This window comes from Ostrinia nubilalis, chromosome 22 (genome assembly GCF_963855985.1).
Source record: "Ostrinia nubilalis chromosome 22, ilOstNubi1.1, whole genome shotgun sequence".
Lineage (NCBI taxonomy): Eukaryota > Metazoa > Arthropoda > Insecta > Lepidoptera > Crambidae > Ostrinia > Ostrinia nubilalis.
This window is the reverse complement of record NC_087109.1, coordinates 3,504,912-3,517,713: the sequence shown is the minus strand read 5'-3', so window position 1 is coordinate 3,517,713 and position 12,802 is coordinate 3,504,912. Positions and strand designations below refer to the sequence as shown.

The 12,802-nt window shown below is 41.4% G+C and overlaps 2 protein-coding genes across 2 annotated transcripts in view; one reads left to right on the top strand and one right to left on the bottom strand.

The window, feature by feature from the left end:
- LOC135082867 (dual specificity protein phosphatase 23-like) overlaps nt 1–12,802 on the bottom strand; it is a 239,321-nt gene that overhangs the window by 70,568 nt on the left and 155,951 nt on the right. The window lies entirely within an intron of this gene.
- Nucleotides 4,446–11,147, top strand: LOC135082912 (caspase-1-like). The gene is made up of 6 exons (XM_063977678.1): nt 4,446–5,086; nt 7,298–7,476; nt 8,550–8,704; nt 9,649–9,768; nt 9,955–10,218; nt 10,945–11,147. The coding sequence occupies exons 1-6, from the start codon at nt 4,519–4,521 to the stop codon at nt 11,129–11,131; spliced, it is 1,473 nt and encodes a 490-aa protein (XP_063833748.1). The 5' UTR covers nt 4,446–4,518; the 3' UTR covers nt 11,132–11,147.

Below are 12,802 nucleotides of genomic sequence, written 5' to 3'. Positions count from 1 at the left end.
TGGATGTGCATTTATTACGTTTCATTGCTTTCGTTACATACAAAATTTCTTTTTCCAAGGTAATCCTGAAGTAGCATAAATAGCCTGTCTTTTTTTCTAGGTAGCCTAAATGGCTACCTGTAGCCGTTTGCATTTTTTGGTCGCCATTTGACCCCCAGAGGTAGCCTAAATGGCGATAATTCGCCTAATCTGGCACCACTGCCCGCCGGCGGGGTGCTTCGCTGTAGGTAATTATCGGATGTACCGCGCGGAGTGAGCCAGGCCTGACATGGCGCATGGCGTCTTGATTGTTTGCATAAATAATTGAAAATATAAATACTAAATAATTTTGCATAATCACATGTGGTAAGAGATCCCTTGTATTTTGTTTACTTTAGAGTCATAATTGGTACACTTTCGAAACACACACGATGGCATTTTTTATTTATTTTGGTAAGAACACAGGAACTTACGGTGTGGTACCGTGGTTAGGGCATGCATTATTCGTTCGATATTGGTATTCGAATATTTCGAATACTAAAATTTATGGTATTCGAATACTTCGAATAAAACGAATTTTTCGAATAGGTACTGCTATTTTCAATATAATGTAAATTAAAAAAAAAACACTTTTTTGTCTATAATCATTTTAATAAGGATCAATTTGCTTAATACTATCATCTAACTTCAATAACTACTTAAAAAAAAGGCTGCTATCGAAGGTATTCGAAAAAATACTGTTCAAACGAATGAAGCCCCACATCGGTGATCTGATACCTGAACATCAATTTGGTTTCCGGGAAAGACACTCCACAACTGAACAGGTCCACAGAAACATAAACATCGTCTCTGAAGAACTAGAAAAGAAACGATACTGCTCAGCTGCGTTCTTGGACATAAGTCAAGCCTTCGACAAGGTCTGGCATAAAGGGCTCTTGTACAAACTTAAACAGAACCTCCCATGTCCGTTCTACGAAATACTTAGGTCGTATTTGAAAGACATATGCTTTGAAGTCAGATCTGGAGACTCTGGTTCTGCCCTATGCAACATAACGTCCGGTATACCCCAGGGTAGTGTCTTGGGGCCCGTGCTATACCTATTGTTTACCGCAGACCTGCCAACAACTGCAAATACATTCACAGGAACCTTTGCTGACGACAATGTAACAATGGCAACACATGACGATCCAGATCCAGTGACGGCCTCACTCTCACTCAAATCTGTGCATATTCATGTAACCTTCACTCTCAGAAAAAACTCCTGCCCACCGGTTAAACTTAATGGTATCCAAATACCTCAGGCTAAGCCGCTGAGGACGTTAGGTATCTGGGCTTGCACTTGGACCGCAGGCTAACCTGGAGAAAGCATATAATATGGACAAAGAGGAAGCAACTAGATGCCAAACTAAAAAACATGATGTGGCTTGTCGGAGTCCAGTCACAGCTGAACACCAGTAGTAAAATGATGGTCTACAAAACTGTTGAGTATTCGCCGCGTGACTACGATCACCGGCATATTTATTATGTGCTTATACCAATAAACCTGAGTGCGCTCTAACCGGCCTTTCACTAAACACGTCCCTATTCGCGTATATAACAAAAACAATCCTTAAACCTATCTGGACCTACGGGATACAGCTGTGGGGAACAGCTGCCAACTCCAATCTCGACATAATCGAGCACTTTTAGACAAAAGCCGTACGTTTGATTTACCAAATGCCGTGGTATATCAGCAACAGGCTCATCTATCAGGACTTGCCATTGCCCACAGTCAGTGAGGAAATAAAGAGCCACACACTCCGCTACAAGGATAAACTTTCAAATCATCCAAACTCATCAGTCCAACAACTCATGACCATTGAAGGCTTCCTATTCAGCAGACTGCAAAGAGTTAGTGTCAGGCAGGAGTATCCTTAGTAGATTTTAGGACAGTTGAGAAACCGGATGCCCACTGAGGGCAACTGAGTCACTGGACTCGTGCTGATTTACTACAAACAAGAAATCTCAGTACCACAGGAGATAACTATACCATAACACTAGCACCATTGGAAACCATATGCCTGGCACTTTAACCTTTTTCGCGAATATTGGTTGTCACTTGAAGGGATATCTGCGATTGCGGGCACTTGTCCATTCATCTACCCTTACCGCTAACTTCTTGCCTGCAGTTTTAATAGTTTTAAGTTTTATTAATAAGTTTGCGGCCAGATATTTTTACAATTTTTTAATAGGAAAGGCGTATTCGTATTGTTCGAAAAGACCGAATAATTATATAGATGCTATTCGAATAATAAATGTGGCGAATATCCGAATAATATGGATATCCGGATATCCGAATTGCATGCCCTAACCGTGGTACGCACGAGATTGCGCACGACGCAGGCCACACGAAGACTAAACACAAGACGTCCCAATTGGGACGTATTTGAGTATTCACAGCGCGAGCGCTTATAACATATCTGCTTTTGTTTTTATATAATATCATTGCTTAATAAGATATTTTTAGGTTTCCGTAGCCAAATGGCAAAAAACGGAACCCTTATAGATTCGTCATGTCTGTCTGTCCGTCCGTCCTTCCGTCCGTCTGTCCGTCCGTATGTCACAGCCATTTTTTACAGCCATTTTTTTCCGAAACTAAGAGCTATACTGTTGAAACTTGGTAAGTAGATGTATTCTGTGAACCGCATTAAGATTTTGATGCAAAAATAAAAAATAAAAATATTGGGCCTCCCCATATTTAGAACTGAAACTCAAAAATTTTTTTTTCATCAAACACATACGTGTGGGGTATCGGGTTACCTACGTGAGTGCGACAAACGTTATAGGGGTTGGGGGGGATAGGTCTTCAAAAATGATATCGAGGTTTCTTAAATTTTTTTTTCTAAACCGAATAGTTTGCTTGACTGACGCTTCCAAAGTGGAAAAAAGTTGGTCCCCCCCCTCTAACTTCTAAAATAAGAAAACGAAAAATCTAAAAAAAACATATGATGTACATTACTATGAAAACTACAAACGAAAATTGTTTTGAACGAGATCTAGTAAGTAGTTTTTTTTAATACCTCGTAAATTGTAAACCGCTTATTACCGCGTAATCTTTCTTACAAATAACTTAAATTAAAAAAAAATGTTTTTTCATAAATCAATGGTACGGAACCCTTTGTGCGTGAGTCCGACACGCACTTGGCCGGTTTCAGCCCCCATCTATGGGGATTTATTAAAGATTTCTCCTATTTCGTAGCCCGGGCAAAGGTCTCGACGGCCCCTAGCCCACTCATTGTGAGTCACGGGCACGGGTGGTTACGGGTTGTCCAACAGGCCGAGTTGACGAGATCTGCAGCGCTTGGGCAGAATTTGCAATAAATTAGTGACTATCTTCTTTATAAGCAGTCGCAGGGGATTCCCTTGCCTAATTTTATTGTAGGTAAGTAGTTTACGTCATCAACTAAAGCTAGGTACCTTAATAGATAAGTAGGTACTTAATCAGGTACAAATAATCGGTAAAATAATATATACTTAGGCTCTTGTTTGTAATACTACAGATTTACAGACAGACATATTGAAACCGGATATTTATTTCAAGTGTCTTTGTTTTTTTATCATTAGATTTTTATGATTCATAATAATCAATGGGTGTCCTTCGAGCATCAATTATCTATCATCTAAGTATGTAACGCTGATGTCAACGATATTAAAGGATTTAAATGCAATAATAACAATATCGATAAGATTCCAGAGGTGTAGCTTAGCCCCTGGGGGGCATGGCCCCTGAGAGGCATGACCCCTGGAGGCACGCGACGATTTTTTCTAATATAGAAATAAAAATCCGGATCCCGCCCGTAACATCACCTACTACGCGCCAAGCGATCATACATTAATTGACAACTAAAAATAGTCCTTAAAGCTTAAGGCCTAAGGCCCTAAGGCTTACCACGTCTCAGGGGGCACAACAGAGGGCACCGAAAAGCCGGCCTAATACGTTCGTGCGACGAAGGGAAAGATTTGTACACCCTACACCGCACAAGATTAAACACTACAACCCGATCTTACTGCGTACCTCTCTGAAATGCGACTCTCCCTCGCACTCACCCCTCCCTGTGTAATTGTAACCAGAGATCGTCGATGTGACGTCACGGCCGCCAGGTGCGCAGTAAACTCGACGGGTTGTGTGTACACTTTCAGAAATAAAAAATAGTTACAGGTGCTTTTGTAAACCTACAATTTGAGCCTAATTCGACTAGTTACTCCCGGTCTATTAGGTCTAAGTACTATAATAGGCATGTTTTCAAAAGTGAACATCTGTAGGGTGCCTCTCGGTAGTAGGTAGGTATTTATGTTCTTCAAAAGTAAAATAAATCATACCAATTAATAAAAATGAAAAAAATATAATTAAATTGGCTAAGTTCTGGTCGGCTCCGAACGAAGATAACTAACCCTCACGATACGCCACTGGATAAGATAAAAATAACAGAAAGCGACTTATCAGTAGCCAACAGCGATTGCGAACATACGTGTACAAGTAACAAAATAAATTTTGCAAAAATGCTCGGAAAAGGTAAAAGAAAGAAGAAAAGACGAGGAAGTGGAAAACCAGTCGATGGTGATAACACTCCAAATGATGGCTGCTCAAATGCAGGAGATAGTGAAAATGAAGGGAATGAACGTGTTAATATAATTTATGGTGTTCCAATAAACAATAGTGATGAAGAGAGTTTGTTAGACACTGATGGTGTATTAGCGTCTTCTAGCACACTTGTTTTGGATGCTCAAATGAAGAAACCCCCCGTTTTGCCTCTTGAAGATAAAAAAGAAGATATCGATTACATTGAATACGTTCGTGAAGAGAGTTTAAAAGAACACGAGGAAACACATGAAATAGTATATAACAAAAGAGCCTTATCAAAGGAAGCACCTACGTACGAATTGGAAAAATTCGGAAAACATGCTTTATTAATATTCAATCAGTGCAATATAGAAGGATATGTTAGACCAAGATTAGGCACTGAAAGAGACGTCGAAGAACTTGAAAAAACATTCAAATCTTTTGGGTTTGAAGTGGAAACAGTACCGGATTTGACTAAAGAAGAAATAAGAACGAAGTTAAAAGAATGTAAGTACGAGTACCTACCTAAGCAATGGCCAATCCAACTGTGTTGCTTTTTCAAATAAAATTGATACACCTTTTTGTAAATTTGATGGTCTCAACAATAGTGTTTTTCTTCATTTTCATCTGGCTTCCCCCAATGATTTCCATAATGACTTGTTGGTAGCGGCCTGCATCCAGCGCTGTCCTACCTTTATGAAGTTGTCTGTCCACCTTGTGGGTGGACGTCCTACGCTGCGCTTTATCCTTTTGTTTATTTGCTTTTATTTTATTTTTGTTTTTAAGGGTTAGTAGCAATCAATATTTAAACTGATTTGGTCATATATTACCTTGGTAAAACCGTATCCACAAATGACGTCATAAGTAAACAGGGATTTCTCTGTTTTTTCATACAAACTCCAAGAGTTCCCGTAAACGGCAGACTTTATCGATAGATAAGTAGTTTGGATTCGGCCGATAAGTATCAAATCGGTGTAATGTGCTATGAAAGATATTTATAGTACCGATTAACATTCTGATCGAAGTATCGGCTGACAAAAAGACATTCAGGTCATAATGCAGTTTGGCAGGATCCAAATTCGAGAGGATCGGTTTTATTCAGGACACTACCAATGGGATGTTCGTGTAATGTTATACAGGGTGGCCCAGAAGAAAATTCACTTTTGAAAATTCAAGGAAATGAAAACTGTACATTTTTGTACGTTAACTATTGCAATTTAAAGGAAATTTAGTGACATTTATTTTAAAATTTACTTTCTTTTATAAATGTTGTCGTACATGTGATTCCCTTAACGTTTACAACATTCGGTCAACATACATAAAAATTTTGGAAAACTTTCGTTAGAGTTACTTCGAAATGGATTCAGGATGAATGCTGCAGAGTTTTTGGATTATTAGAGTATACTCTGCTCGTAAAGTAACCCCACAAATAGAAATCTGCTAGAATGAGATTAGCGCTTCTTAGAAGCAGTGGGATTTTATCCCTGCTTGTTGCATTGAAAGGATGATTAATTTTTGAGAGCGCTATACTGGTAGGTTGAAAAGCTTTTTGATTTCAAAGCTACAAAATTCGCAAGGCTATGACCGGAGCACTTCGTTTCATCAAGATGGGGCTACGTGTCACACTTCAAATGAGAGCATTTAGATGGTAAGAGACATGTTCCCACAAAAAAATAATTTCAGGCAGGGGTGACATCTCCTGGCCACCAGGAAGCCCTGATCTCACTCCAGAAAATTATTTTTTGTGGTGTTGTTATCAATGGTGGCCCCTTATCATCTGGAGAAAGGTCTTTCGAGCAGACGGGGGCCCCCTCGGTCGCGGTGCCCTGGGCACGTGCCCAAAGTGCCCAGTGGGAAAGAGGGGCCTGCGTGTGACGCACTCTTTGCTGTCATGGCTTATACTACCTACTGAGCATAGGGCTGAATGTGAGATTATATCAAACGTCCTCACTAAAAATTTTTTACAATCCGTCATACATTTATTGTCATTTTTTACGCGCTCACTACTCGTAGTGAGGACGTTTCACATTCAGCCCTCTGATGCTATTTTGGTGTTTGTAACTTTGTACCCCGCTGTTTAGTTTTATTAAATACATTAGTTGTTATAATTTTATTTGGGTTTCAAGTCCACGACTCTATTGTTCTTATTTCCCACCGGTTCCATGAAATAATAACATTTTCATAGAAAATGATTTTTTATTTTTGATGTCGTGGACCGTTGGGGATCTTAAGTAGTAGAGCTGTGGACCTTTGGGAATAAGCCATTTTTATGTACAGACAGCGTCTACGAACTAGTTATTCGTGACACCTAAAGTGACCAAAAAGTTGTCAACACAACCTTATTCCATTTGTAACAAAGACGTGTTGCGAACCTTTTGGCTACATTGGGTGTCACGAACCATTTGACGCTGGCTGTTCGTTCGTTCGTTCGGTTTAGCCGAAAGATGTCCACTGCTGGACAAAGGCCTGCCCCAGGGATTTCCACAAAGACCGGTCCTGCGCCGCTCGCATCCAGGCACCTCCCACGACCTTCACCAGATCGTCGGTCCACCTAGTGGGAGGCCTACCCACGCTACGTCTTCCGGCTCGTGGTCGCCACTCAAGAACTTTCCTGCCCCAGCGGCCATCAGCTCTTCGAGCTATGTGCCCCGCCCACTGCCACTTGATTTTAGCTGACTGTACTTGCATTGAATAAATACTCTTTCTTTCTTTTTTCAGTCAGCTCGCGAGATTTCACAGACTACGGTTGCGTGGCTGTAGCAGTATTGACGCACGGCAGTAGGAATGGCCTTCTGAGAGCCAAAGATACTGATTACAGTGAGTTGACAATCATCAACCAACTGCAGGTCCACGACAAACCAACGTTGGTCACGAAACCTAAATTGGTCATCATCCAGGTTAGTGCAACGACTAGCCGAACGTCCACCGCCAGTTAAACTAAGTTAGTTTAGCTTAGCTCACATAGTTGAGCCAGTTTTTCATACATGTGCGTCCACCGTAAACTATGCCGGCTAAGCTACGTGAAATGCCCCAGCTAAGTGGAACTAACTTAACTCGGTTAACTCGACGTTCTAGCACACACTGACTGACCATCACTAGCGTAGTTTTAGCTTATTTATTGGTGGACGGACAACGTAGTTCTAGTTTAGCTTAGCTTAGTTCACTGAGTTTAGTTTTCATTTAGTTTAGCCGGCGGTGGACGTTCGGCTGTACCCGGTCGAGCTAACTGCGCACCTGGCAGCTGTGACGTCACATCGACGCTCTGGTACGCACGGGGCGAACGCGGAGGTGTACGAGGGAGAGTCACATTCCAACGAGGTGCACAGTTAACTCGATCGGCTTGTAGTTAGGTACATTTAAATATCTGTTTATGAGTAACTAGCGGCCGCCCGCGACTTCGTACGCGTGGATCCCGTTTTACCCCCTTAGGGGAGGAGTTTCGTAAAATCCTTTCTTAGCGGATGCCTACGTCATAACATCTACCTGCATGCCAAATTTCAGCCCGATCCGTCCGGTGGTTTGGGCTGTGCGTTGATTTATTTATTTAATAACAATCTTAGCTCTAACATTACAGCCTAGGTTTATACCCCAATGCGATAGAGTAGATTATTTAGTACTTATTTAACAATTAAAATTGCCGCTATGGCTAGATCACTATGTCAGTCAGTCAGTCACCTTTGAGTTACATAATATACATAATAGATTCTGTAATGTTATAACTTGTATTTTGAGGTGGCAGCATATCTATTCTATAGCAGCTGATGCCAAACCACCAAAAATTTAAGCTTGTGTAGCGAGTCTAGCGAGTGCGCTAGCAATAGACATTGCTCACCATAAAAAAACGGTTACTAAATACAAGAATCGGAACGTAATAATTAGTAAGGATCTTTGTTGTTAATATGATTAAATGTTAATAACAAAATTAACAAAGGTTTAATAATTATTTAATTAGGAATCCGCCATTTTGCAGGCCTGTCGGGGCTATGGAAGTATGCAGGGTACCACTGTCCGCAGAGCCCAGGGTCAAATCATGAAGGACTTGGATGAGGAGGAGCCCTACACGTTGCCAGTGGAATCTGACATGCTGGTACTTCACAGCTCTTACATTGGGAAACCTTCTGTCAGGTAAGTTCGTTTCAGCCGAATGACGTCTACTGCAAAGCCCCCCAAAGGATCCATAACGACCGGCAGTGGCGGCGTAGCATGGGTTGGCACCCGGGGCGATCACCCCCCCCCCCCCCCCCAAGTCCTAAGGCACCCCCTGGTACCCCCCAGGATTTTGAGGTTACCTACCGATTCGAAGATTGAAAGTCAATCGTATCATGACATAGACCGCAGATTTTCCGTGCAGATGTGTCAGTGAGTACTAATCTGCGTGACTTGTGTCACCCCCCTTGGCACCCGGGGCGGACTGCCCCCACCGCCACCCCCTTACGCCGCTACTGACGACCGGTCCTGCACTGCCCGTATCCAGGTACTCTCTGCGACCTTCACCAGATCTTCGGTCCACCTAGTAGGCCTGCCCACGCTACGTCTTCCAGCCCGTGGTTGCCACTCGAGAACTTTTCTGCCCCAGTGAATTTTAGATCAGAAAAATGAAGCGCACCTCCTCTGAACTGAAAATACCTCTCCGAAATTAATTCTTAGAACTATGAAACATTACCGCCTCTGTGGTCTAGTTATTATTATTCCGTGTAAGACCATCTGCTTCAGACGCAGAGGTCCCGGGCTCGATTCCCAGTGTGGGCAGATTTTTCTGTTCTGATGATGATGATTCTGTTTGGTTTGGTCGGTGGTAGGGCTTGTTCGAAGTCCACTTGGCTAGCTACCACCATCTTACCTAAGTCTGTCGCCATAACAACAATGTTAACAGCATTGTTGTGTTCCGGCAGTTAGAGGTAAGATAGCCAGTTCCTCCGTGGTTGAGGATTCCGGGTGAAGCTCACTTCCACCTTCGGCCTGATCATCACTTACCATCAGGTGAGATACAGGCCAAGAGCTTCCTCGTTGTGGATAAAAAAAATGAAACATTGTTTTTAATAATTTTTTATTGTCAAATGCAATTGCAGGGACGAACTCGAAGGGTCCTGGTTCATCCAATCTCTGTGTAAGAAAATCAATGAGCTGGCCTCAACTCACGATCTCGAGTCCATCATGACCGAAGTCAGGAGAGAGGTGGCAATAGACAGGTAAAGTACGCGACAAAAATGACAAATATTGTTAAAAAAAATAAATTAAAAAATATAAAAACCCCCTACATAAAAAAAAACTAAAAAGTAACAAATAATAATGGCGCTATAATGTCGCGTCGGGGTACCGCTTATGTAAGTCAGACCCTTTATTCAGATTTTTCAGCTCAATAAAATGTTTAACAGAGTCCATGAAGAGCTAAACAGGCGCACTGATGAAATGGATGTCATCAAACAAATGCCAGTGGCGACTTCCACGTTGATAAGGAAACTTTATTTGAAGAACCCTGTAGGGGATTCCCCTGGGCCTTCTTCAACTTTAACTACGGACTCTGACCAGCCTCCAAGGCCCTTTCTGGACAATTCCGTACCAAACACGCCCTTGCTAGTGCAGTTTGGGCCGTGCTCCTGCTTCTTAGAGCATTTCAATTATATCATTGATTGTTTAAGGTTAGTAACTATTCATTGTTAAGTTAATATCTGTTACAACCTGGTAGAGTTAACTGCGCACCTCGCTGGAATACACTCTAGTACCAGAGCGTTGATGTGACGTCACAGGCCTCCAGGTACGCAGTTAACTTGACCGAGTTGTAGTAAATAATAGCAATGTGAATGGATGAATGGATGGATGACCCTAGCGGCTATTTTCAAGAAATAAAATCTTCATACTAGATTTTTTAACGCACTGACGTACTCATATTCGGAGACAACCAACAACTGAAGGTGTTTATTTTAAAGAATATGTATTAAAGCCTGGTCGTCGAGTAGCGACAGCAACGTAATTACGCGCGAGCGATAAGGATGGGTAGCTTGGGGTCATTGGACAAAATTCTACGTGCTCGGCGATCGGACTATAGTAATTGGCTTACGGTCCAGTATGTAATTAACACTTTTTCTTTACGATGAAGCCTAGACTGTAAACTGTTTGTTATACCTATTACAAATAAATAAATTTTGTATTTCAACTTAAGATTTCAGTCCCGATTTGGTGGTAGGGCAAGCTATATTTGGGACGTGTATAAGTGTCCTGGAAAGGGCCTATGTACTGAATAAACTATTTGAATTTGAATTAGACACTGTCAGTTTTAGGAGGTACGTCAACTTAACTGATCAGTAACTGACCCGTGTATGAGCAGTTATAGCATTCTGTGTTTAAAATACGAAATGTATTTCCAGACATTTCCTGAATGACAACCCTGATGACGTATTGGCACAATCTTTTCTGGAAATGGCAGACACCTTCGAGGATAGTGCAAACTTCAACAGTTCGAAAGAGAAGCTAGCGAAAGCGGTCTGTGCTTACTTAAAAAGTCAAGTTAACATAATTCCTTATTTCAAGTTTTTGTACTTCTATAAGCATTAAACTACAGTTTGATAAATTCCTATTTTTTTATTTTGAACTAGGGTTTAAAATGGTATCTATAGGTCGTTAAAGTTTCATCCACGAAGACGCACCCCACCAATTTTTGGTCGAGGGAACCGCGGGGCGCGTGGAGTTTGATCCGAGCAATCCGAGCGTCATTATTGTAGTGTGCGTGTGCACTCATGGATGATTTAGTGTGTACTGATAATACTCAAATATTAGGGGAAGAATGGGACGCGTCTTCGTGGATGAAACCAGAGTAAATACAAATGAGTAGGTCATCTTCATAGAAACGCACCGAGTGCGGTTTGTATGTGAGCGCGCCAATACGTATGCGGCACGCACGCACACACTGACACAATTTAGCGTGGATTAGCGGGGTGTTGCGCCCAGTATTATTCTACTAGACTGTAATTCTACTAACGTTATACCATTAAATCTGATTTTTAGGGTTCCGTAGCCAAATGGCAAAAAACGGAACCCTCAAACGGATTCGTCATGTCTGTCTGTCCGTCCGTCCGTCTGTCCGTCCGTATGTCACAGCCATTTTTTTCCGAAACTATAAGAGCTATACTGTTGAAACTTGGTAAGTAGATGTATTCTGTGAACCGCATTAAGATTTTGATGCAAAAATAAAAAAATAATAATATTGGGGGCTCCCCATACTTAGAACTGAAACTCAAAAATTTTTTTTTTATCAAACACATAGTACGTGTGGGGTATCTATGGATAGGTCTTCAAAAATGATATATTCTAAAATATTTTTTTCTAAACCGAATAGTTTGCGTGACAGACGCTTCCAAAGTGGATAAAAGATGGTCCCCCCCCTCTAACTTCTAAAATAAGAAAATGAAAAATCTAAAAAAAACATATGATGTACTTAAATTACTATAGTAGCGGCCGCTAGTTTTTTTGATAAAATAGTAACTGTAACAACGTCACATTTATCAATCAATACTACTAGCGCCATCTCGTGGTGTTCGCCTGCATTACCAAGCCTCCGCGGATCACCGTGCTTATTGCAAGATCTATCCAGTCTAGGAAATGTTTGCGCCGCTCGCCGCTAGATGACACTAGCACATTGAAAGTCGATTTCTACACCGCGGTGTCCAGATTTTTTTTCCCTTAAAGACCTTCCGACGATTATGTTGAATATTGGAAGTTTTGTAAGGCGTAAGTAATAAGCCAAGGTTGCATCCGACTGTGACGTTCTTTCGGGGAATCACAGTATGGGACTTCCGAACGCCTAATTACAAATTGCCAGCGATTCTCCCGCGTCTGTGTCCAACGTCCTTGCGGGAATTGGTCTACGGACGGGAGACGCCCGCACCCGCTATTTTTGTACCTGCTGCCGTACTTTCCAATAAAGTACCCCATTTTTGCATCACACAAGGTGTTGTTATTTTTTTTTATTTATTATTATTATTATTAATTGTTACTGCCACATTTAAACCGTTTATCATTGAACATTCGATGATTTATTTTGTAACAACAAGGTTTAAAATTCCGTTTACGTGCCCTTCATTAAAATATAATGTTACCAAAGACATTTATTTAGGGAACTGATTTTAAAACTATCTACGTAACGATCATAGAAGTAACTAACGAAGAAACTACTGAGTTTCTTGCGTTGCTTCTTCTCAGCACTGGTCCATTTATTGTCCCGAAGCA

Excerpts from the sequence above, each read along its gene's own strand:
- LOC135082912 (XM_063977678.1), top strand. The coding sequence starts at position 4,519 with ATGCTCGGAAAAGGTAAAAGAAAGAAGAAAAGACGAGGAAGTGGAAAA. Across the intron at positions 5,087-7,297 it reads AAGAACGAAGTTAAAAGAAT|TCAGCTCGCGAGATTTCACA; the intron begins GTAAGTACGAGT and ends TTCTTTTTTCAG. Across the intron at positions 7,477-8,549 it reads CTAAATTGGTCATCATCCAG|GCCTGTCGGGGCTATGGAAG; the intron begins GTTAGTGCAACG and ends GCCATTTTGCAG.